The following is a 25,531-nucleotide window of genomic DNA, read 5'->3' on the forward strand; positions in this document are numbered from 1 at the left end:
AATGCACATTTTCCTGTATATTTTCTTTGAAGCTTCGGTTTTCGTCATTACCGGACCCCTATTTAGAATGAAACCCCACACATTTTCGCAACATCCGTAAACTACAGTTCCCAAAATCCTTTGCGCAGATTTTCAGTTCAAAGGTTACCAATACAAGGAAGTAAAGCAAAGTTGGCAGTTTAATCTGCTTACAAACTGTTTGGTGTAGCAGAAGCCATGCAATCTACCATGTATATAACACAACTTTAAATCACATTCAAAAAACCTTTTATGTATTAAACGCGATAAACGCATTCTTCTTACGGTCTCTCATGCTTCATAGAGGTGCATTCATTGACAGTGACATTTTTACTGTTCACATTCGATGAGTCAGCTTTATGATTCTTCTTCATTCTGAGACTAGCAGAAAGGTAAGAGTATTTGGTTAAATTCACAATATTAAACGTTCTCTTGGAAAATGTTAAATCTTGCTGTATCCAAAGTTTAAGTTTAGATTTAGCCTGGTAACTTGTACAATCGAATAAAACTCTTCTTTTGCTTGTCTTTCCTTTCAAAAAAACGAAAACAGTGCCATAAGGCCGACAGCAGGCAAGATGAAGATGATGACATTCTTCATCGTGGGACTCATGGTCCATGTAGTCTTCTTTCTCTCAATATTTGACATCTATTTCACATCCCCACTTGTCCATGGAATGACACCACAGCGTATCCCTCTGCCCCCTCCAGCCAAGCGCTTGGTGCTCTTTGTGGCAGATGGTCTGCGAGCTGACAGCCTCTTTAAGCCAGACGACTATGGGACTTTCAGGGCTCCTTACCTAAGGTGATGAACGTGGGATTATCCATTCATGCATAGATTAGGTGGATTGGTTGTGCTGGTTACTGATGTAGTCCATGATGAGATGTCCCGTAGGGCTTTTAGTGGTATAAAGTGTCAATATATCATTCACAATTGCAGATACAAATATGATTTTGTGTTATAAGATTATTTCTGACACAAACCTCCAAGCATAATCCACCATCATCTATTTTCTTTTCATTCATTTGTTAAAAGTGTGATAAAGCAAGATACTTTGCTACTTATGTTGGCCTTTGAAAGATGGCAAATGAGAGTGAAGTGAAGATGAGTGTGTACCTTTAATGTGAGCCAGATGAACAGGTCATAGAGAAAGAGTTAAAACATATATACAAATGTATAAGCATTGCTTTTGTTGCTAATGATTGTCTCAGACTGAGGAATTATTTAAATAGATCACTTTTATATGACTGTATATAACATTTATGGTCCCATATGGTCCCCACTTTAAATTTACTCATCTTAACTACGGATGTAATTAAATATAGGCTCTTTTAAATGTAAGTACACAGCAACAACATTTATGTACATAATTAAGTACATTGTATTAAATTCTTAACTAGTACATAGTAGTTAAAGATGCCTAATGTAAGGTGGATCACTCACTGTATATTAGGTTTATACCTGATACCACTGTTCATACCAGATCTTTATGGTGTAGATTATATTAGATTAGATTAAACTTTTTTGTCTTTGTGCAGAGAAATGTGCAGAGCCAATGGAATACAGAAGCATCTAACCAGAAGTGCAAATAGCTATATATATATATATATATACACACACACACACACACACACAAAGAGACTCTGATGCACTTATCCTCTTGTTTAGTTGTACTTCTGGCCTTCCACATCTGTTTCTGTCATTGTTAGAGTCGGTTGTCCTTTGTCTTTAAAGAATGTATTGTACACCTTTGTATGAAATCTTCTGATTTTTCTATATATATATATATATATATAGGAACTTTGTTAAAGTGCATGTTTAAGATTCAGATGGTAGACCAGTCAGTGGAAATAAGTAATAGTATATAAAGAAGGTGCTTTGGTACTGAATGAGGTAGAAATGGCAAATGACGGTTACAGTGAAAGATAACATACAGTGCAAATAGCATGTTAAAGAGACGGATGCATTGATTAAAGTATAACAGAAGTACAATATGAAGTAAACAGTTTAAAGTAATGTGCAACTGGTATGATACAGCTTTTACATACATATAGGTAGTGTACATATAGATTTAAATTTTGTGATTTTTGTTTCATGCCTTAAGGACTGTGATTGAAAAGGCTGGTACATGGGGAGTGTCACACACACGAGTGCCCACAGAATCACGTCCAGGTCATGTGGCTCTTATAGCGGGCTTTTATGAAGATGTTAGTGCTGTTGCCAAGGGTAAGTGGCCACACGTAGGTGTTTGTATATGTGCATGTTTGAGCATAATAATAGTGTCTCACATTTCTGTATTCACAGGCTGGAAGGAGAATCCAGTGGAATTTGATTCTGTTTTTAATGAAAGCAGACACACCTGGTGTTGGGGAAGCCCTGATATATTACCAATGTTTGCCAAAGGTACAACCTTATATCTGTACATAGAATGGTAGGAATATCCTTCTTCTATATTCTGTTGCCTTACCAGCACTCTGTGTGTTTTGTAGGAGCCAGTGGAGACCATGTGTATACTAACACTTACCCTCCAGAGCGAGAGGACTTTGCTTCTACAGATGCATCCAGGCTTGATACCTGGGTTTTTGATGAAGTGAAGGCAAGATTTCAAATGTGTTTTTACACAACCACTACTAAAAGAACTAAACTGTAAAAAGGAATGTCTTTTAAAATGTAAGACCTGGTTACCATCTAGTATTACGATGCATCTTGGGTGATCTGATCACATGTGGTCATATGAGACACATCGCTGTTTACATCTGGTCACATAAATGCATCTCCTGTGACCACTTGTGTTCGGATTTTAAGGGGAGGGTCCCTGTTTCATGACGACATACATCACTTACTCTGTCAGTGTGTTACTGCATAATAATAAAGCACAAAATGTCAGAAAAGACAAAAGAAGGTGCAACTTCACTGCTGCCGGGATGCATATAGGACAGATTAGCGTTTACACCTCAGATGTGATATATTCACCTGCGTTTTTGACAACATTTGTTTGTGGTTTTTGTGATCCGATCATAAAGCCTTTTAGACTCCGTTTAGACCTGAATTTAGCACTTAAACTAAAAGTCCCGCATCTTATAACCAAATGTCTGTAGTTATCACAGTTTGTGTACAAGTTACATTATTAGAGAATAGAATTTAACACCAACTAAATTATTTCGTGTTTTTTTGTTTTAAAGGCCTTTCTCGTTGCTTCCAAAAACAATAAAACTCTGCTGAATAAATTACATGAAGAACAGAATGTGTTTTTCCTTCATCTGTTGGGGATGGACACCAATGGCCATGCCCACCGGCCTATGTCAAAGTAAGTTTTACATATGTGCAAATTTCATTTCACAACATAAACTCATTGCAATATGATTGAAAAGTAGAATTTCTGTAGACGATGAGACTCCTTTGAATTGTAGTAGAAATTAATATCTGGAAATGGAAAACCCAGAGATCAGGTTAACCACTGGGTGGAGCTACATCTCTGTACAAGGCTTTAGGTTTGATTGTTTTCTCTGTGTTTTGTTATAGGGAGTATCTGGAGAACATTGGCCTGGTTGATGCTGGTGTAGCTGAGATTGTTGGACTGATGGAGGACATTTATGGGCATGATGGAAAAACAGCTTATGTTTTTACATCTGACCATGGCATGACGAATTGGGGTGAGACATTTCTTTTACGTTTTGTCTGTGAAATTGGCTAATATTTACGCACCTAATGCTGATGATCAGGGCTTTTTTCTTGGGATGTTGAAAACCGCTGGCACCCACTTATTGGGAGGAGACTTTCATCTTTTGATGGACTCAGTCCTTGATCATTAGTGAAGCAAAAGTGTACAAGCCCCCTAGAGCAACATTGACAGTTCACAGAATGTGTGAAAATATTGGTCTTACAGATATTTGGAGACTTTTGAACCCATCTGATAGGGACTTTATTTTTTTTTCCATCAGTCCATAAGATTCATTATTGAATAGATTTTTTGTTATATCTAAGTCCCTTATTTCATCTGTTTTTGATTGCTCAACTGGAAACATCTTGGTCTCAGACCACGCCCTGGTGAATTTAGAGGTGTTGCCACCTACAGAGAAAAATCAATCATATAGTTGTCACGTTAATGTATCCCTTTGGCAAAATCCTGAATTTCAACAAATGTTAAATGCTGAAAATAATGTTTATACGGAGACCAACTGGTCCTCTGTGGGCATGGTTTGGAATGCACTTGGGAGGCGGTTGTTAGGGGTCGGATCATACAGCATGCTTCGTTCATCAAAAAATCCAAAGCACAAGAACTCATGGAATTGGAAGGGAATATTGAAAGTGCCGAGGCAGAACTGAAGCGCTGAATGTTGTCTGATGGCCTTAGAGAATTTAGTCAATTAAAATAATGATATAATAGTATTTTGTTGCGGAAGGTGGAGTTTTGGCTATTCAGGGCATGACGGTCATACTTTGAGTCGTGGTATAAAGCAGGGAAGCTTTTGGCTAGATATGTAAAGCAGAGCAAGTCCATGCAAGTTAAGATCCATGCGAGTTAAGAGTTATTGTCCAATTTCCCTGATCCAGCTATGTTTAATTTGGTATGGTAAACATCCTAGATTACATTTTCATAAGTTACATAATCCGATTTATAAAGGTGGGCTAGGCCTACCCAAGATTTTGTTGTATTGTTATGCATTCGGTCTCAGGCATTTGGCTTATTGGTCGCTTCCACCTGAGAGAGCCCCTACCTGGTTTTGTATTGAACAGGACGTTCGCACTCCTATTTCACAATGCAAAGCCATTTGCTCTCAGTATGGACAAAAGTGTTCAGAGTGTTTAATTCTGATATTTATTTAAATATTGCCTGAAGTATATGGCTGAACCCTAGATTAAATATTAATTAGTCCACTTTCTGCTGGTCAGAGTGGATTGTGAGGGGGTTACTACACTCGGTGACCTATATGAGATTGGAGTGTTGAGATCCTTTGAAAATTTGATACAACATATTGGGATTTCCAGATCTCAATTCTATAGGTATTTACAGCTGCGCCACCTGCTCTGTATATTGTTTGTGGGAGTAGCATACACCCCCCTAAAGCGGCAGAAACTGTGGGACTGGTGATTACTGCTTTTGGAAAAGTTCATGAGGTATCAGTGTATTATTACTCCCTGCTGAGTCTGGGGACGGAGCTTCAACTTCTCTTAGGTGATTATGGGAGAAAGATTTAAAGTTGGAGGAGGGAGTGTAGGCTAGAATTCTAAAAAACGTCATGTCTGCATCTGTAGATGCAGGCGTTTGCTTATGCAATTCAAGATTTTACATAGAGTCTATTGGATCACCTCTAGATTGTATAGGCTTGGTCTTAAAAAACACACCCATCTTTTGGCAATGCCAATCTGAAGATTGAGACACAACCCAAAACTTCTGTGAAAATGCCATAGTTTCTTAATTGTTATTATCCCTCTGATTGGAGTAGGTTTTTTGTTGTTTAATAAAATAACAGTAATTCTTTATGCATGTCACAATGGTGTATATTATTTGAATTTGAGATAGCAGTTCCATAATGTTGTGTGTTGAAGAATAGTCCATTTATACATCAGCATATTACAGGTTACAAATATATCATTTGCAGGCTCTCATGGTGCAGGACACCCATCAGAGACGCTGACTCCGCTGGTGGCATGGGGCGCTGGGGTTCAGACATCACAGCAGGCTGTCTCTCAGAATTACGACGATCATTATCTACAAGGTTTGTTTAATGGTCCTTTTCTGAGGTGATTCGTTTTCAGAAATCCTTTAATCGAGATTCAGTCTTCATTGGAATTTTATATTTATTTTTACCCTTCTTGAATTTCAGAATGGGGATTAGAAATGTACAGGAGAGTGGATGTCAATCAGGTGATATTTTCAGCCATTTATTAATGATATGTTTGTGCATGACAAATAAGTAATAAAATTGGCTTTTGTTGTTTGTCTTACTTTACAGGCTGATATTGCTCCACTAATGTCATCTCTTATTGGAGTTCCCATTCCTTTGAATTCTGTGGTAAGCATGATTTTCAGAAAAGTTTTTTCAGATCACCATTTTATATCTCAGAGTAACACACACACACACACACACACACACAAACATGTTGGGTTTCCATATTTTATGGGGAATTTCCATAGACATAATGGTTTTTATACTGTACAAACTTTATATTCTATCCCCTACCGCTAAACCCTCACAGAAAACTTTCTGCATTTTTACATAATCAAAATACACAATTTTGAATGATTTATAAGCTGTTTTCCTCATGGTGACGGACAAAATGTCCCCACGAGGTCAAAAATGTTGTGTTTTACTATCCTTATGGGGACATTTGGTCCTCCACAATGTGATAAATAAACACACACACACACACACACACACACACACATCCATACACTGGTCATTCTAAACTGAACTAGTGTTGTTTTACAGGGGGTCTTACCACTAAATTATCTCAATAACAGCCAGCACTTCAAAGCTGAGAGCATGTATGCAAATGCCATTCAGATCCTGGAGCAGTTCAGGGTAAAGGACAAAACATATTCGTCCTTTACAATCCACTTTGTCCTTTTATTTTGAATATAATTTGAATTTAATCAGCAGTCCTGTGTTTATTACTTTCACAGGTAAAAATGGCACAGAAGAAAGAAACAACAATACACTTTCTGTTTACACCCTACCAGTGAGTACACATCAATGGGTATCATGGAAAATATGATTCCTTTTGCAATAAAAGACTTCAAAGTACTATGTAAACACTCTAATGTTCACACAAAGCTCATTCCTCAGTCCACCCAAAACATTTATGTGAAGTGCAAAAATGTGTCATTCAGAAACCATCGCCATAATAAGGTGTTTAGTTATGACGTAAGTTTTGTATACCAACCCAGAAGGCTAATGGTTTACCTCATAAATATAAATAACACACAGTCATACTTCATTACATTAGTGGACTTTACACAAATGTAGAATATGGCCACATTAAAAGGATAGTTCACCCAAATATTTTTAATTCTCATCATTTACAAATGTGTTTGACTTTCTTCTGCTGAACATAAATGAAGATTTTTAGAAGAATATTTCTGCTCTGCTGGTCCATACAATACAAGTCAACAGGGTCCAAAACTTTGAAGCACAAACAAGCACATAAATGCAGCTTAAAAGTAATCAAAAGACTCCAGTTGTTAAATCCATGTCTTCAGAAGTGATATGATAGGTGTGGGTGACAAACAGATCAATAATTAAGTCATTTTTTACGATCAATCTTCACTTTCACAATCTTCTTTTGTTTTTTGCAATTTGCATTATTCATACATATCACCACCTACTGGGCAGGGAAGGAGAATGTATTGTAAAAAGGCTTTTTCTTAGCCACACCTATCATTTAGCTTCTGAATACATGTATGTAACCACTGAAGTCATATGAATTGCTTTTATACTGCCTTTAAGTGCTTTTTGGACCTTCATAATTTTAGTACCCTGTCATTTGCATTGTGAGGACCTACAAAGCTGAGATATTCTTCTAAAAATCTTTGTTTGTGTTGAGCAGAAGAAAGAAAGTCATACACATCTTGGATGTCATGAGGGTGCGTAAATGAGAGATTTTTTGGGTTTTTGGGTGAACTATCCCTTTATGGTATTGAGATTACTGTAGACCTAAAGTCACTTTGTAAGGTTGCGCTTTTTTCTTTTAGGCCTCTGACTGACTCTATGCAGATGGATTTTGTACGTCATGCAAGAGATTTGATCAAGAAAGGACAATTTGATGAAGCAGTAAGTGCTGATTGGTTAACATCACATCCAAAAATTAAGGGATTATTCGACCAAAATCACCTCATACTTTCATTGCATCTCATTTTCATACAATGAAAGTTAATGGTAACTGAGTCTGTCAGTCCCTCACATCTCAAATTGTGTTCTACAGAGGAAAGAAAGTCCTATTTGGTTGGAATGACATGAGAGTGAGTCAGTGATAATTCTATCTATATTCCAATCTCTCCATGTCTCTTCTTCCAGATCCATTATTGTGAGGGTCTGATAGCCCAGGCCATGGAGGGCTTGTCATATTATCACACTTATGACCGACTTTTCCTGGGCAGCAGTGTTGTTCTGGGTTTTATTGGCTGGACATCTTATGTGGTTCTATTCATCCTAAAGACTCACGCTAGCCTACGTAAACCTCCAACTAGCACACACATGGTAAGCGATAGGTGTTGCAGTTCAGCGTGCAGTGTCACTTTACAATAGGGTTCCATTTGTTAAAATGAGTTAACAACTATAGTTAATATGAACTAACAATGAACAATACCTTTACAGAATTTATTAATCTTGGTTAATGTTAATTTCAACATATAGTAAAACATTTTTAAAATCAAAAGTTGTATATGTTAACATTATTTAATGCACTAAAATGAAATAACATGAACTAACAATGAACAATTTTATTTATATTAACTAACATTTAGAGAATAATAAATGATCAAATAAATAAATGCTGTAAAAAATGTATCGTTCATTGTTAGTTCATGATACCTAATGCATTAACTAATGTTAATGAATGGAACCTTACTGAAAATATTTTACTCATGCAGCCTGTGAAGATGATGTCAGCGCACAATCATACCACATTCATTATCACTTAGAATAATTTTTTGATGAGATCTTTAATAAGTTTCACATCCTGTATGTGTTGACGTGTGTCTGTGTTTGTATGTGTCTGTGTGCACATATTCAAGATAGCAGAAAGGATTCTAGGCCGGACATTTCTGTTTATAGGTCTGCTTGTGACTTTTTTCCTGTGGGTTCAGTCCAGTCCTTGGACCTATTACATCTACTGCTTGCTTCCTGTGCCCGTGTGGTACTCCGTTATAAAAGAGTAAGTTACTCATCCCTGTTTTGTTAGAACTCAGAATGCCCTTTGTACTCTATCAGCTGCATTTCAAAAAATGCTTAAACATTTTAAAATAGATGAAATGTAAGTCGAGTTTGGTGGCTATTAGTCCACATCTGTTAGCTGTGAGGTAATTTACAGTGCATCCGGAAAGTATTCAAAGCGCTTCTCTTTTCCATATTTTGTTATGTTACAGCCTTATTCCAAAATGGATTAAATTAATAATTTTCCTCAAAATTCTACAAACAAATACCCCATAATTTAAATGTGAAAGAAGTTTGTTTGAAACCTTTGCAAATTTATAAAAAAAAAAAAAAAAACGAAAGAATCACATGCACATAAATATTCACAGCCTTTGCCATGACACTCAAAATTGAGCTCAGGTGCATCCTGTTTCCACTGATCATCCTTGAGATGTTTCTACAACTTGATTGGAGTCCACCTGTGGTAAATTCAGTTGATTGGACATGATTTGGAAAGGCACACACCTGTCTATTATAAGGTCCCACAGTTAACAGTGCATGTCTGAGCACAAACCGAGCCATGAAGTCCAAGGAATTGTCTGTAGACCTCCGAGACAGGATTGTATCGGTCATAAGCGATCGGGGGAGAAGGGCCTTAGTCAGGGAGGTGACCAAGAACCCGATGGTCACACTGACAGAGCTCCAGCATTTCTCTGTGGAGAGAGGAGAACCTTCCAGAAGGACAACCATCTCTGCAGCACTCCACCAATCAGGCCAGTGTGGTAGAGTGACTAGACGGAAGCCACTCCTCAGTAAAAGGCACATGAAAGCCTGCCTGGAGATTGCCAAAAGGCACCTGAAGGACTCTCAGACCATGAGAAACAAAATTCTCTCGTCTGATGAAACAAAGATTGAACTCTTTTGGCCTGAATAGCAAGCATCATGTCTGGAGGAAACCAGGCACTGCTGGCCAATACCATCCCTACTGTGAAGAATGGTGGTGGCAGCATCATGCTGTGGGGATGTTTTTCAGCTGCAGGAACTGGGAGACTAGTCAGGATCGAGGGAAAGATGAATGCAGCAATGTACAGAGACATCCTTGATGAAAACCTGCTCCAGAGCGCTCTGGATCTCAGACTGGGGCGAAGGTTCATCTTCCAACAGGACAACGACCCTAAGCACACAGCCAAGATAACAAAGGAGTGGCTATGGGGCAACTCTGTGTATGTCCTCGTGTGGCCCAGCCAGAGCCCAGACTTGAACCCGATTGAACATATCTGCAAAGCTGCGGATGCTCCCCATCCAACCTCATGGAGCTTGAGAGGTCCTGCAAAAAAGAATAGGAGAAACTGCCCAAAAATAGTTGTGCTAAGCTTGTAGCATCATACACATAAAGACTTGAGGCTGTAATTGGTGCCAAAGGTGCTTCAACAAAGTATCGAGCAAAGGCTGTGAATAATTATCTACATCGTTTTTTATTTTTAATAAATTTGCAAAGATTTCAAACAAACTTCTTTCACGTTGTCATTATGGGGTATTTTTTGTAGAATTTTGAGGAAAATAATGAATTTAATGCATTTTGAAATAAGGCTGTAACAACAAAATGTGGAAAAAGTGAAGCGCTGTGAATACTTTCCGGATGCACTGTATATGCATGTGCAGACCTCAAAGTTGACAAAATTATGTTTAAGCAGAAATATGCATTTAAAACATACAGTCTTTATGTTCTAGAAAACAGGAATTAAAATATGGATGATACATCTCACAGGCATATCCAAATTTAGGTCATATCAAACACTCTCTGAATGAGAATGTCCCTCCTCTTAATATTATCTGCCTCTGACTTTCAATAATAACTTGAGAATTTAAAATTCTCTCATCATTTACTCACCCTCATGCTATCCCAGATGTGTATGACTTTCTTTCTTCTGCAGAACCCAAACGAAGGTTTTTAGAAGAATATTTCAGCTTTGTAGGTCCTCACGATGCAAGTGAATGGTGACCAGACCTTTTTTTACAATAACTCTACACTTTCACTTTCAAAAGATTGAAATATTGATCTGTTTCTTACCCAAAGTAATTGCATTGCTTCAAAAGACATATATTAAACCACTGGATTCTTATGGATTATTTTTATGTTGCCTTTATGTGCTTTTTGGACCTTCAAAGGTCTGGTCACCATTCACTCGCATTGTAAGGCCCTACAGAGCTGAAATATTCTTCCAAAAATCTTGGTTTGTGTTCCGCAAAAAAAGAAAGCCATGTCTCTGGAATGGCACAAGGGTGAGTAAATGATTAGAGAATTATCATTTTTGGGTAAATTATCCCTTTAAATAAAAATAACTAGACAATGAACATAGAAATTAAGTAACACTTGCGAGCTCTCTGTGGGGGTGGGGTGGCTTCATTTGGGGCACCTTTCTCACATTGTATGAATGTCAGAAAATGATGAGAGAATTTTCATTTTTAGGACCACTATTCCTTTAAATAAATGGAACACGGCCTTTGATATGCCTCACTGCAATTTCCTGTTTCAACAGGATATATGCCAACTAAGTATATCAAGTGTTTTAATGGGGTCTTTAAAACATTCAAATGTATCTATAAAAATCATCCCGATCTGCTTATTTCTTATATAATTTTTATTTGTTTTTTTGCTCTCCATTTCAGATTTGAAACTCTTGTCGGACTGATAAGATCAATCCCATCACTACCACTCAGCAAGTGCTTTGGATACTTTTTGCTGGTCACATTCGGAATTGAGTTACTAGTACGCACTATGCTTAATTATGTGCTAGACATAATGAAGTCTGCAGTCTCTATGTTTGATGGGTGTTAAGATTGTGAATTGATAATTTCCTGTCTGTTGTGTTTTGTAGGTTGTGAGTTTTTTCTATCGGGCCATGTTGACTGTGGGGTTGGTTGTTCTTGCACTGTGGCCCATGCTTTCTGGCCTGTACATCAAAGCAAAGGTAAAGTGTCCTTTTCAAGGTCTGTTCTAAAATTAAGTGTGAAATGCATGGCTTGTTTAGATAACACGTTTTTTTTTCTTTATACCGCTGTAGTTCAGTTCAATAAGCTGGATTTTGAGCTGTCTCAGCCTGGCTATGTTCCCACTGTTGCCTGTGGTGGGACGGGAACCCAATGTTAACTATGTGTAAGCAATTTTTTTCAACAAGAATTAATGTTAAAATTCTTCTTTTAAAATCCTATAAAACACATTTACACTCTCTGATTTGTGGTGTTGATTGACATCAGGAAGGCCTATGTTCTAAATCGTGTGATAGAATGTTGTTTATTTGTGTTTTTCGCTTTAGAATTTGTGCTGGAGTGCTGACCCTCTTCAACACTTCCTCATACCTCTGGTCATCATGGAGATGCTGTCCTCTGAGCAGAAGAGATTGTCAGCTGCTCATCTTCCAGGTCATTTTTGCTCCTTTCTCAGATTCTCTTTCTGTAACGAGTGACTATGTAGGCGCTTGAGTTTGAAGTTTTTAATTTTCTGCTTTCATCAAAACCACAAGTTCCTGTTAAAACAACGATGTTATTTGATCAGATATATGTCAAAATTATGTGAGCACTTGAATTGATAAAGACAATGGAAACCACAACTTTTATTTTGTATTAGTTATTAATAAATAATTATTTATATATAATGTAAAAATATAGTTTATTAACATTTATTTATCCAGTGTACTATTGAAATTGCATTTGAAATAATTTTGTATGTTTTATGTCTAATCCCAGGACTGTTGCTTAAATTCATGTTGCCTAAATTTGTAGTCATTCTGTCTCTAGGGATGTTTTCACAGTAGAGATTGTTGTGTGAAGTCTGTGGTGCATTTGGCTGATTTGAATTAGTTTTCAGTAAGCAACTATATCCTGTCAGAAATGGGAGGCTTGGTATTGTTCATGTGGACTAAATTACAGCTCGCAAGTTGTTTACACATTTCTGACCTGATTTGTTGAAGTAAACAGCTGTTTTGTTTTTATTTTATTTTTTTTATTTGTGCTTTAGCAGATACAGGCTTTATCAGTTCGTGGCCCGAAAGCCTATCGTGATCTGCAGCTACTCAGGACTAAGAATATGGGATAAGTGACATTAAGCATCAAGAAATTACAGTTTTGTTTTTGCTAAGGAGATGTTTGTTTAGTCTCTTCTTGAAGGCCTGAACATTCTTTGAGGTGATTTCACCTACTACAGTAGAGGGGAGGCAGTTCCAAGTTGTTACAGCCGAATGAAGAAAGCTCCTTCCCAAGCATTTGGTGTTAGACTTGGGGAGTTGATGATGTGTAATATAAATATTATAGTATAATGCGTTTCTTATTACTGATAGTCTCTGCAGAAAGTGGCAAGCAGCTTGTATTATTTGCATCTCTTGCAATGCCTTCGCAGCAAACAGATGCCAGTGCCCTTGTTACATTTTTAGTAGTGAAACCAAAGCAACAAAAACAAGAGTGAAAATGTGAAGCAAGCAATGTTCCTCTGCTCAGTTACCATGCTACAGTGGTAAACGGCTTTCACTGTGAACCTATTGTGGGTGGAGTCCAACCCCAGTTTGGACAAAGCAATCGAAGTGTGAATCCACTAACACTAAACCACTTACCGTATACAGTTTAGAGATCTCATGCATGCATAATATATGAACATTCTCTGCATTGCGTATAAGGAGCTTTTTTAAGATTTAACCCATGAGTCTGTTTTTGAGTGTGTAAAGAACTGTAGATACTCAATGCAGACCACATTCGAGAAGCTTTTGTTTTTATGTGTTTGCAGATGTTGCAGGTGGTGTTGTGTGCCTATACCCTGACCAGTACCCACTCCAGTCTGCAGCTAAAGCAGGGCCTGCCACTCTTCAACCAGCTCCTTAGCTGGTTCACACTTGGTATGTCATCTCCATTTTCATGCTGCACTTGTTACGAGCCTCTCTTCACAATATGAATGTTTAAAGAGCTTTTTGAAAATATGCTTTATTTTTTATAATTGTGAAATAATTTGAAAAAAGCATAACAACTGAATTTTTAAGAATTTTTTTTTATGATAGAACTTTAATAATTAGAACTAAAATATAGAAACCATATATGGATGAATATTTTAATATTAAAGGTGCTGGAAGCGAATTCAGCCATTCTACTTCCACAAGACTGAGTTTGAATTAGCCATGCCCCCTCTTTCCAAAACCCTGCACTCCAAAGATGACATATAAGCTTTATTGAGACCGACATCATGCAGAAACTGATATTTAAAACAATAGCAGCAAAATAGCGCTCTCAACAGACAACTGTTATGAACAACATGGCTTAAAAATGTCTAAAAACTACAATTCTATGAGAATGAGCAAAATGATTGACAGATAAAAGTGTTCTGCCTAGGGATTTACAAAATTTATTCGCTCTCGTATCAGAGGAAGATAGCCATAGAAGGCAATATCATTTTAAAACTCCTTTTGCACCTACTACACAAAAACAGATGTGTTTGTCTATTTACGGAGTTAAATTGTGGAACACCTTGGACTATGAACTGAAGTGATGCAAAAGTGTGTGTAAATTTAAGAATTTGTACAAGAAAAAAATACAGGAATGTTACAAGGAAAATTATGATAATTAAGTGTATAGATAGGTATTACTGAAAACGTTTGGTGATTGAGGTGAGGATTGGGGTTGATCCATTCATAAAGCAGCTGTTTTTTTTTTTTTTCCCTGTTTCTTTTACTGTGCACAAATAGGGACAGGTATTACAAGATTTTTTCTTCCTCCTGTTCCTTTTTTTTTCGTTCATGGAAATAAAACAATATGTTGTAAAATGGCATGAACGAATAAATAAATAAATAAATAAATTACTGTCCGTGGTTCCGTGGACACATTTTTGTTTGCTGTTTTTTGAGACCGGTGAGGTATCTTGGGACACTTATTTCATAAATATCTTTATGGGAGTAGGATATTTATTTGCAAACCTTTCCATGAAAAATCACTTGCAGCACTTTTATACAAAATAATTATAATATAATGACTGCTGTCAAACATTTCAAACATTGGTCGAGTCTGCCAGCGTCAGCCAAAAAAAGCGTGCACACACACACACACACACACAAATAAAATTAATAAATAATTAATATCCGTGTCAAATATGATCTTACCTGAACAATTTCAGAAGCTGTTATATAAAGAACAAAAATACAGTATATTATGTACAGAGCAATGTAAGTAATGGCAGAAGTGGATATGTTGGATAAATAGAATTAAACTGTATGTTGCACATAATTATTGCTCGATGGGGCTATTTAATTGTTCATTAGATGGATAGCCTGAGGGAAAAAACTGTTCCTGTGTCTGACGGGTCTGGTGTTCAGAGCTCTGAAGCGCCGGCCAGAAGGCAACAAAAAGGTGGTTGGGTCCAGAGTGATTTTTACAGCCTTTTTCCTCACTCTGGAAGTGTATAGTTCTTGAAGGGGGGGCAGGGGGCAACCAATAATCCTTTCAGCAGACCGAACTGTCCTTTGTAGTCTTCTGATGTCTGATTTCGTAGCTGCACCAAACCAGACAGTTATTGAAGTGCAGAGGACAGACTCAATGACTGCTGAGTAGAACTGTTTCAGCAGCACCTGTGGCAGGTTGAACTTCCTCAGCTGGAGAAGGAAGTACAACCTCTGATGGGCCTTTTTCACAATGGAGTCGATGTGTATATCCCACTTCAGGTCCTGTGAGATGGTAGTGCCCAGGAACCTGAATGACTCCACTGCTGCCACAGTGCTGTTTAGAATGGTGAGGAGGGACAATGTTGGGGTGTTCCTCCTAAAGTCCACAATCATCTCCACCGTTTTGAGCGTGTTCAGCTCGAGGTTGTTTTGACTGCACCAGTGAGCCAGCCGTTCAACCTCCTTTCTATATGCAGACTCATCATCATCTCGGATGAGGCCGATGACAGTAGTGTCGTCTGCAAACTTCAGGAGCATGACAGAGGGGTCCATGGTGATACAGTCATTTGTGTAGAGCGAGAAGAGTAGTGGGGAGAGCACACATCCCTGGGGGGCACCAGTGCTGATGGTACAGGTGGTGGATGTGAATTTTCCCTGTCTTACAAGCTGCTGCCTGTCCGTCAGAAAGCTTGTATTCCACTGACAGGTAGACATGGGAACAGGGAGTTGGTTTAACTTAGTCCGGAGGATAGCTGGGATGATTGTGTTGAAAGCCGAACTGAAGTCCACAAAAAGGATCCTTGCGTATGTCCCCGGTCTGTCCAGATGTTGCAGTACGTGATGCAATCCCATGTTGACTGCATCATCCACAGACCTGTTTGCTTGATAAGCAAATTGAAGGGGATCCAGTGATGTCCTTCAGGTGGGCCAACACCAGTCTCTCACATGACCAGAGATATCAGGGCGACAGGTCTGTAGTCTTTAAGTCCTGTGATTTTAGGTTTCTTAGGGACAGGGATAATAACTGAGCGTTTGAAGCAGCATGGGACTACACACTGCTCCAGTGATCTATTGAAGATCTGAGTGAAGATGGGGGCCAGTTGGTTAGCACAGGAACGAAGGCACGCTGGTGAGATGCCATCTGGGCCTGGAGCCTTCCTTGACCTTTGCTTCTGAAAGACACGGCACGTATCATCTTCACAGATCTTGAGTGCAGGTTGTGTTGCAGGAGGTGTTAATGATTGTGTGAACTAAAGGACCTATTGCGTGTGGGATTTGAAATTGGGCCTTTCGAATCTGAAATAGAACACATTCAGGTCGTTAGCCAGTCGTTGGTCAACCACAGGGTTGGGGGTGGGAGTCCTGTAATTAGTAAGTTGTTTCAGGCCACTCCACACTGAGAAGCTGAAAAACAAGTTTTCAGCCAACGACCCCTGTATCAGAGTAGCTTCTTTTAGCCACTCTGATTTCCTTATTCAGTGTGTTCCTGGCCTGATTATACAAGACTCTATCCCCACCCCTGTAAGCCACCTCTTTGGCATGATGAAGCTGTCTGAGTTTACCTGTGAACCATGGTTTATCATTGTTGAAATATAAAAATGTCCTAGTAGGGATGCACATACCTCACAGAAACTGATGTATGATGTAACAGTATCTGTGAGCTCGTCCAGGTCTGTAGCTCCAGCTTCAAAAACACTCCAATCAGTGCTGTCAATGCAGGCTTGTAGTTCCAGCCCTGCTTCAGTGGTCCATCTCCTTACAGTCCTTACTATCCTTGATTTTAATTTCTGCCTGTAGGTCGGGAGAAGATGAACCAGGCAGTGATCAGAGAGTCCCAAAGCTGCACGTGGGACAGAGCGATATGCATCCTTTAATGTTGTATAGCAGTGATCCAGTATATTCCTGTCTCTGGTGGGGCATGTAATGTGCTGTCTGTATTTGGGCAGTTCGCGTGTGAGATTTGCTTTGTTAAAGTCCCCAAGAATACTAATAACTGAGCCCGGGTATTGTTGTTCTGTGTCTGTGATTTGATCAGCCAGCTGTTGCAGTGTTATGTTCCCAGACGCGTTTGGAGGAATGTAAACACTCACCAGAATAAACGAAGAAAACTCCCGCGGCTTACAGAACGGCTTACAGTTAATAATGAGCTTCCAGATTAGGACAGCACATCCTCTTTAACGTTGTTACATCATTCTGTACACCAACTTTCGTTGATGTAAACGCATGTTCCACCGCCTCTCGTTTTCCCTGTTAACTCCGCAATGCGATCCGCTCTGAACAGCTGAAAGCCCGGCAGATGTAATGCGCTATCCGGAATGGCTTCACTCAGCCAGGTTTCAGTGAAGCACAGTGCAGCAGAGCTTGAGAAGTCCTTATTAGTATGTGTGAGGAGATGTAGTTCGTCAGTTTTATTGGAAAGAGAGCGGAGATTCGCGAGATGAATGCTCGGCAGCGCTGTTCGAACGCCGCACTGACGGAGTTTAACCAGCGCGCCAGCTCGTCTCCCTCACCTGCGTCATGTAGCGCGTCTAAACAACACAGCCGCGCCTCCAACTAAAATGTCCAGCAAAACGTCTGAATATTCAAAACCCGGGAAAAGATGGTCTGGTATGTGCTGGGGGCAGGGTGGCTCAGTGGTTGAGGCTTAGGGTTATTGACCAGAAGGTCGGGGGTTCAAGCCCCAGCACCACCAAGATGCCACTGTTGGGCCCTTGAGCAAGGCACTTAACTCCAGGTTGCTTTGGGGGGGATCCCTGTAATAAGTGCACTGTAAGTCGCTTTGGATAAAAGCGTCTGCCAAATGCATAAATGTAAAACATTACAGCGAGTTAAAAACTTTTTACAGTTGCAGACACTTTCACACACTGTTCAGGAATACCATTAAAATTGTGTTTGCATACCCATTATGTGCAGTGATGAAAAGACACTATTGCATTTTTCAGTGTATTATTTTTAGGTCTATCGATTTAACATGTCAATTCAGTGCGATTAATTATATAAAAAAAATAAGTACCTCCTGTTTTCAGCTGGGGGAAGAAAAACTCCAGTTGTATAGGCAACACACCGATCTTGAGACATGTTTTTCTAAGTTTAAAACTAAGTTTAAATTGACACAGTGACCTGAAAATGCGGATACTCCAAAAGTGTCTGTCTGAGGCATGTGTACATTAATGCGTCCTTAGAAAATCTCTTATATTAATAAATCTCGGATAAATGGAAAAATTCAATAGCAAAATTGCTGTGGACTGTATGCCAATCGGTTTATGTTCAGTAATATTGAAATAAACAATATATTGCCTTCTAAAGCAACTTTTTGTGTTGTCTGGCTAATTCTTTACTCGTCTGTTACAATAATGTAATGCATTTTAATTATCTGAATTATTATATTTAGAATATGTATTGGTAACATTTTACAATAAGGTTCCATTCGTTAACATTAGTTAATGCGTTAGGTATCATGAACTAACAATTAACAATATATTTGTTACACAATTTATTAATATATGTTAATGTTATTTAATAAAAATACAATTGTTCATTGTTAGTTCATGTTAGTTCATGTTGCATTATCTAATATTAAAAAATACAACTTTTGATTCTAAAAATTTACAAGTATTGCTCATTGTTAGTTCATGTTAACTGATGTTGTTAACTATGTTAATGAATGGAACCTTATTGTAAAGTGTTACCTATGTATTATATTTATAATTATATAAATATAACTTTAATTATTAAATCATTATACATTGAAGTAATGTTATTTGAGGGCCTTTCTCAGCAATCAGCATATCATGTAATTAACCTTTACAGTTAAATATATGTATTTGGCAGACACTTTTATCCAAAGTGACTCACAGTTCCTTCAAGGTATAAATGATTGTTTAATCATTTTGTTGTTTAAATGTAAAAATTCTGTTCAAAATTAAGTTAAAATTAAATGTTAAATGAATTTGCTTTAACATTTCACATACTCTCAATCGATTAAAATTTCAATGTACTTTACTTCTACAGTTTATCTTAAAGTTGTGAAAGCTAGCCTGACTTGTTTGCTACTTTAGCAGTGGTGCAATTTTAAGTGTGAATTGTACTTTTTCTTTTCTTTCATCCTGTTTCTTCATCCCCTACTCTCTCAACTTCCCTCAGCTTCCTCATTTTTTGTGCCGTTATTGAGTTCCACCAGACTCTTTCAAAGACTGTTGAGCATTCTGATGTCCCTAGTGTGTGTCTATCTCCTCCTGAGCACAGGGTAAGCACCACAGACCCTCACGCAGAACTTGTGTGCTTTTAAATTTTTAATGTTTTTAATAGGTAGCGCTACATAGGATGCAATGCAATGCATGCTCTTTCTTAAGGTTGCCCATTTGAGGAAGTGGAATTTAAAAAAAAAGAAACCACAAAGTAGTTGTAATGCATCATGTTAATTATTCATATTGACTGCTTACGTCTTTGCACATAAGGACCCCTTGTAGAGATGGGTCAATATACTGTAAGTTTTGAATTATTCAGTCAAATAAAATCAAATGACATGAACAGTACATATAATAGAAGCTGTTCGCTTTGTGCTTTGTAAAGGTACGAGGCTCTCTTCCCTCCAGTATTATCATGGCTCATGTTTGCATGGATCAGTGTTGAGCAGGAAGCCATTAACACTCAAGATTGGTCCAACAGGACTGAGGTAAAACTACACTGATACCATGGGCATCATTTTGTTTTAAAAACTGGTGAAGATAATTTATTATTTTTACCACTTTATCAACTTAAAAAGAAGGCATCCCATCAGCTTCTGCCATGAAATGTATGTTATTGAATTTGATTGTTATGTGTACAGGCTGTAATGTTTGCAATATACAGTACTGTAACTGGGCTTTGCAAACTTGTCTTGGCTGACCACAAGAAGAAAAGAGAGAACAATGATTATTATGTTTCCTGTTTTCCCAGCTCTCCAGCATGGATTTTGCTGAAAATATTGACATTACTAAAATCAGGCAGCTAAGGCTGGATGACATTCGGAGATCCTATTTCTTTGTATCCTTTTGGATTCAAGAATAATTGATTTGCATTTTATGATCGCTGAGATATTATTATTGTCTAAAGTGAAGTGGTTCCTTAACAGTTTGATAAGGTGTTTTTCATAATAATTGCATTCTTTGGTTGCGGAAACATTGCCTCTATCAACAGGTAAGCTGCCAGTCTTGGAGAATAATGATCTTGGAAAAGAATAATGCTATAAAATCATGATTAGAGTTTAAATATGCCTTTATCTTCCCTAACAGTTTTGATCCAGCTTCTGTGTACTGTTTTCTGACCGTCTTTAATCCTTTCATCATGGGTGGTCTACTGATGTGGAAGGTAAGAAACAAGCTTCAAAAAAGCTTAAAAAGATGAAAAACCTGTCATTATTTACTCACCCTCATATTGTTCCAAACCGATGTGACCTTCTCTCTTCAGTGGAGCACAGAAGATGTTAGACAGAATATTTGGGACTGACATCCTCAGTCACCATTCACTTTCATTGCATGGGAAAGAAAAGTTGAAATTGAATTATGAATACTCTTCTTTTGTTCCAAAGAAGAAAGTAAGTCATAGGGGGTTTGGAACAACATGATGACGAGTAAATGATGACAGAATTTTCATTTTGTGTGAACTATCCCTTTAAGGCCTTTCCTAATAGCTATGGCAGTTTAAACCAAGTTTGCTTTTATTTGCACCTTGTGTGCAACATGCTTTTGTTTTATTCTTTCTTTTGCTGTTTCTTCCTCTTTCAGGTTTTAATTCCCTTTTTAATTGTGATGTGCACATTTGAAAGCATACAAGTGTCAACACAGCTCTCCTCACGAAGGTAAAATCCAGAGAGTTATTTTCTTTTGGCTGGAATGTCTGTTTGTTGCCTTGCTATTAAAACTGTATTTACTACATTTTGACTTCAGCCCATCACATGCAATTTCTATGTAGACTAAAAACAACAGCTGGGCATTAGAATCAAGTGTATGTGATAGGAGACAAAGTCCAGGCTGAACAAAATTAAAGTATAATTGTATTGCAGCTTTCAAATATTTTATGCACTTGTTTACATAAAATCTGTATTTGTTTTATCGTAGCCTATTCCTCGTCGTGCTTGTCATCTCAGACTTGATGGCACTGGTAAGCTCAGCATGTCGAACATGGCAAATTAATAATGGCACAAATTAATCCTTGATTATGGTGCCAGAAAAAAATAATAATGAAAAAAATCAAGGCAATTTGATGAACATTTTATTTATCATTTTAACTTGTTTCTATTTATTTTCTCTAGCACTTCTTTTTCTTAGTAAAGGATTATGGAAGCTGGCTTGACATAGGCACTAGGTGGGTAACCCATGAATTATACATCTAATTTTTCTTCCATTCAGGTCACTAGGTTGCACGTTTGTACTTGTTTAATGGTGCATCATAATCACGTGTCTGTGTGTGGGACCATTCCACAGATGCAATAGCATGCAATAATGCGCACACATACTGTAATGCAACAGAATTTTTCCTACTTGTTTTGCAGTATTAGTCACTATGTCATCGTAATGTCAATGACCATCTTCCTTATGTTGCTGAGCATCATGACCCACATCTTAACCTCCAAGAGAATCCACATTGGACTGAAAAGAAAGATGCACTTCAGATGAGGATGGCTTAACACTGTCCTCCTAATGTTCACAAGGTGCAAGAAACAAACAAACAAAAGAAACCATTTTACACTGCAATGATATCAGTTATATCAGTGTTACTTAAGACTAATGACTCTGCATTTAATGGGAAGATTGCATCTGCTAGGTGGAATTAAAAGAAGAAAAGTTATTTGTTTTGATACATGCACTCAATGTATCATGCACATTGCTGCCACATTTAGTTCTGTGGCTATAGGTGGAAACTGGCACACAGCTTGCTGCTGTTTATATCTCTGTGATCTCTGTCCTATTTTCTTTTTTAATAAAGGCACAATTAAATGTGTCTCAGTGTATGTTCTGTATTGCTGATTTATGTCAAAGGTGTGGAAAATCACTATCTAAATCTCTGATGATGTTATGGTAAATGTGTAGTTTTTTAATAGTGTATTTTAATATTATTTGACCATTATTTATATAATAAACATTTACATTCAGCAGTGTTATGGCTTTTTATTAAAATCAGTTTATGGGTCATATTTAACCCAGGACAAAGTCTAGTTTCTATTGTTATATACACAGAACAGTATGGTCATAAGAAAGTGCCTGATGTGGTCTTCTGCTTTTGTAGCCCATCCGCCCCAAGGTTCGGCTTATTGTGCATTCTGAGATGCTATTCTACTCAATATAAATGTACAGAGTGGTTATCTGAGTTACCATAGCCTTTCTGTCAGCTCAAACCAGTCTGGCCATTCACCTATCTCTTCAACAAGGCATTTTCATCAACAGAACTGCCACTCACTGGATGTTTTTGGCCCCGTTCAGAGTAAAGTCTAGAGACTATTGCGTGTGGAAATCCCAGGAGATCAGCAGTTACAGAAATACTCAAACCAGCCCACCAACAATCATGCCACGGTCCAAATCACTGAGATCAAAATGTTTCCCCATTCTGATGGTTGATGTGAACATTAGCTGAAGCTCCTGACCCGTATCTGCATGATTTTATGCATTGCACTGCTGCCAAGTGATTGGCTGATTTAATAATTGCATGAATAACTTTGTGTACAGCTGTTCATAATACAGTTTTTGTTGATTGCTTTGATACTATTATCGCAAGTATGTGGTAAAACCTCACAACTCTTAGTACATAACTCCAAACTCATCACACTTAAAACACAGCCAGTCTTTCATTCAAAACTTGCCATTGTGCATTCATTTGGATTGTAAACATTTCTCACCACACAACTACTGATTCAAAATATAAGTTTCTCCTGAAATGTCATGAGAACATATGGTTTAATCACCAAAACACAACATAATGATATCTTTCAGTTTAGTCTTTTTAACTACCAGTGAATCCAATAACAAACAATGCAAGATACATGTTTTAAATTAACCATAAAGATGTTAATAAAAATGTTTTTAAAGTACTGTAGTCACATTAGGAAATACACTTACATTGCCTGACCAAACTGACATTACTGTAAAATCATTATGACTGTAACATCAACCCAATCTGTAATCAAAGGATGTGATCAATGATGACAGTAAAGAATATGTTGCCAATATGTGATACAGTAAGAATTCTGTAACAAGTACAGTAATGCACACTGTAATGTAATTTTTGTTCCTTACTGCTCTGTACTCTTACAGTTCAGTATGAATGAATTGACTGTTTACATTTTCAGATTGGGGAATTTCAGATTTACTTTTAAGTCATTTAGCAGACACTTTAGTGACTTACAAATGCGAGAGACTCATACATTTGTCACAGTCCTGTAATTTGCTTTATTGCAGTAGTTAGGCCTTTGTTTACTGAATCACATAGTGGACACTGTTCCTGCCCTCTTCCTCCCTCTGTTGCCCACTTCTGTGACCTCTCTGACTGGCCTCCAGTATATAAATGAATTGTTTGTTTCCTCTTCCTTGCAATCTATCCTGCTCTGTTGCTAAATTGTAAATATGCATACACACTGAATGCACATGGTACAAACTGTAAACAATAGTGGTTACGTATGATATAAGTTGGCTATACTGTAACAAATGCATTATGTTTTCCTGTTCTGAACATGTGATTTACTGTAGATGTTAATACATTACAAACACATAAAATAGTCAAATTAGTTGAAAATCTATAGATATACCAAATTATTCATTGATTAACCATTAAAATCAGTTGGATCAAATGACAGACAAATGTATTAATCTGAACGAGAACAGATGCAAACAAAAAGTTGTTTGATGTTAATATCATCATGAAAGGCGGTTACTTTCAATGAAAGGTGTATATATAGATCAAACACTTATTTGGTGTGGTGAAAACATTACTTTGTGGTTTTGTTTTTTGTACTCAGTCAATTTAAAATATGCAGAATTGTTTGAAAAAACTGCATTTTTGATGATATGTTGTGATATTAGTTTTGAAAATGTACCACTTACTGAAAATAGTAACAAAGTAAAAAAAAAAAAACCAGGCATCGTAAAAAAAGAAAAGAAAATGGGGTTCACGGAAAAAGTGGCACCAAAAGGGGCAAAAATGCTACCAAAAAAAAAAGCATCCTATGAAGGTTTTTTTTCAGACATCAAACATTTGTTATATTTCCTTAGATTCTATATACAGTATTTGTCTCTTTACAATCTATTTGTTAACCAAAGTACTGACCTTGAAACTGCACCATTAAAAAAAATTATTTTGGGAGGCAAATTTGACCTCTACATAAAATTGTTAATTTCTGATACTGGTTAAATTATAGTGCATACATAGATATGTATACATTAGATTGTATATACATAGATGTGTATACAATCTGTGTAAAACGTTACAATAACTTTTCATTGATAATATATATGAATGTACCTGTGGAGGAATACATTTGAATGTACCTTTCTTGTAAGCTGCTTTTGTCAGAATGTGTCAGCCAAAAGAAAACACATGACACATGACTGCAAGTCATTTTTTTTTCATCACAGGAAGTCAAATAACATTTTATGTGACACCTAGAGCACATACAGAAACCACATAACCTTGCTGTTTAAAACCACACATGTACAAAACAAGTTTTTAGAACACCTGTTCTACTAAGAAGATACTTGTAGTGCCACTAGTGCTGTGCATTCTAACTGATCCATTCAGAGCTTTGTGGAATGCCATTGTGGACTCATTCAACTCCCAGGTGAGAAGAATAGGAGAACAGAATCTGGCTCTGCACTTGCAGATTCTGGTTTGAGAACTGTAACAGGTTCAGAATCGGCAAGGAGGTCAACATAACTTTAATGACATAAAAGAAATTAAACATAACATAAAACATATAGACACACAGCAGACACGTCTCTCTCTCTCTCTCGAACTATCGTCCCTGGCTCCTCTTTATCCCTCTTCCAGCTGAGCATTGGGCTGATTGGGCTGTTTAAGCACATCCATCGTTATGTCCCGGCCACACCCTCCTCCTCTTCACAAAAACGTATGGTGAATGTGACTTCTTGCACTACCTAAACACAAGTAGTAAATGTGCAACAGTGAGTGAATATTGAAACGCCCATCAGTTACACATCCTTGCAGACACAATGTGCTTAAATAGCGGCTGCTGTGTGAATGAGGAGCAGTTGCAA

The 25,531-nt window shown here is 37.6% G+C and overlaps 1 protein-coding gene across 1 annotated transcript; it reads left to right on the forward strand.

Annotated features, from left to right (window-relative positions):
- The first annotated feature begins 160 nt into the window (after nt 1–160).
- On the forward strand, nt 161–22,416 carry pign (phosphatidylinositol glycan anchor biosynthesis, class N). The gene is made up of 29 exons (XM_052113315.1): nt 161–410; nt 569–820; nt 2,121–2,242; nt 2,321–2,419; nt 2,506–2,612; nt 3,199–3,323; nt 3,539–3,669; nt 5,620–5,736; nt 5,845–5,885; nt 5,974–6,033; nt 6,451–6,543; nt 6,645–6,700; nt 7,713–7,791; nt 8,035–8,217; nt 8,754–8,893; nt 11,542–11,641; nt 11,751–11,843; nt 11,937–12,028; nt 12,189–12,294; nt 13,649–13,757; nt 19,431–19,533; nt 19,860–19,962; nt 20,226–20,312; nt 20,410–20,465; nt 20,561–20,636; nt 21,053–21,126; nt 21,386–21,428; nt 21,580–21,632; nt 21,820–22,416. Exons 2-29 carry the CDS (start codon nt 594–596, stop codon nt 21,941–21,943), a joined length of 2,799 nt encoding a protein of 932 aa, XP_051969275.1. The 5' UTR covers nt 161–410; nt 569–593; the 3' UTR covers nt 21,944–22,416.
- The last annotated feature ends 3,115 nt before the right edge of the window (nt 22,417–25,531 follow it).

The sequence above is a fragment of the Xyrauchen texanus genome, chromosome 41, assembly GCF_025860055.1.
Source record: "Xyrauchen texanus isolate HMW12.3.18 chromosome 41, RBS_HiC_50CHRs, whole genome shotgun sequence".
NCBI classification, from domain to species: Eukaryota; Metazoa; Chordata; class Actinopteri; order Cypriniformes; family Catostomidae; genus Xyrauchen; species Xyrauchen texanus.

Bases quoted from the DNA above. Each gene is read 5' to 3' on its own strand.
- pign (XM_052113315.1), top strand. From the start codon at position 594: ATGAAGATGATGACATTCTTCATCGTGGGACTCATGGTCCATGTAGTC. The intron at 11,844-11,936 runs GTAAAGTGTCCT...ATACCGCTGTAG, and splicing joins GCCTGTACATCAAAGCAAAG to TTCAGTTCAATAAGCTGGAT. The intron at 21,429-21,579 runs GTAAGCTCAGCA...TATTTTCTCTAG, and splicing joins TCTCAGACTTGATGGCACTG to CACTTCTTTTTCTTAGTAAA.